Source organism: Condylura cristata, unplaced genomic scaffold (genome assembly GCF_000260355.1).
Source record: "Condylura cristata isolate star-nosed mole 26May11 unplaced genomic scaffold, ConCri1.0 scaffold00033, whole genome shotgun sequence".
Taxonomy (NCBI): domain Eukaryota; kingdom Metazoa; phylum Chordata; class Mammalia; order Eulipotyphla; family Talpidae; genus Condylura; species Condylura cristata.
The window spans coordinates 18,447,306-18,448,003 of NW_004567134.1; the positions used below are offsets into that span (position 1 = coordinate 18,447,306).

The 698-nt window shown below is 65.5% G+C and overlaps 1 protein-coding gene across 1 annotated transcript in view; it reads right to left on the bottom strand.

Moving 5' to 3' along the window:
* Positions 1-698, bottom strand: part of ARL8B (ADP-ribosylation factor-like 8B) — a 15,480-nt gene that overhangs the window by 3,947 nt on the left and 10,835 nt on the right. The window contains exon 3 of the mRNA XM_004692245.2: positions 348-542. Coding sequence (XP_004692302.1) covers positions 348-542 — 195 coding nt within the window. The remainder of the gene's footprint in view (positions 1-347; positions 543-698) is intronic.

Here is a 698-nt window from a genome sequence, read left to right on the forward strand (position 1 = left end):
CTTCCCCAACAGCCCCTCCCTAGGCCCCCGGCCCTAGGCCAGGCCCGAGAACTCACCCTCCTGTCCCGTCACCCGTCTGCCCTCAAACCGCGAAATGCGCCCTGACTCTGGGCGCCGCAGCCCCCTCTCCGCCGCGGCGGTGGCAAGGCCGCGCCAGACCCGGGCCGGCCTCCGCGCTTTCCCACGGCCACGCTCGGCCCGCAGCCCGTTCTGCCTGGCCGTGCGGCTCTCCCTCTCCGGCCCGGGCAGGGCTCAGAGACGCCTGGCCGGGAACCGACCGGCAGCCCGAGGCCCTCGCGACCCCAAGCAGACGCCGCGTCACCCGGCGGCCACGTGCGCATACTCACTGGGATCCCTTGTAGCTGCGGCTTATCCAGGAGGTTATGCAGCTCATTCCGCGAAGCTTCTATCTTCTCCCGATCTGCAGCATCTATCATGTAACTTTTAAAGGAGCAAAATGATGTCAATACGCGTTCTCCCGGCGCGTCAGTGAGCACGACTGAAATCGGACGCTTCACTGGCTTAAGGGTCACACTCCCAAACTGTTAGCCCAAAGGCAATTCTGGATAAAATAAAGCTCACCGCCCCCCGCCCAAAACAGCGCCAGAAAGCCAGTTCTGGGGACAAGGCTGCGGCCGGGCCACACGGACACCTCTTGGCCGCTGGCGTGTGCACCCGACGCTGAGGGCCGGGACAAC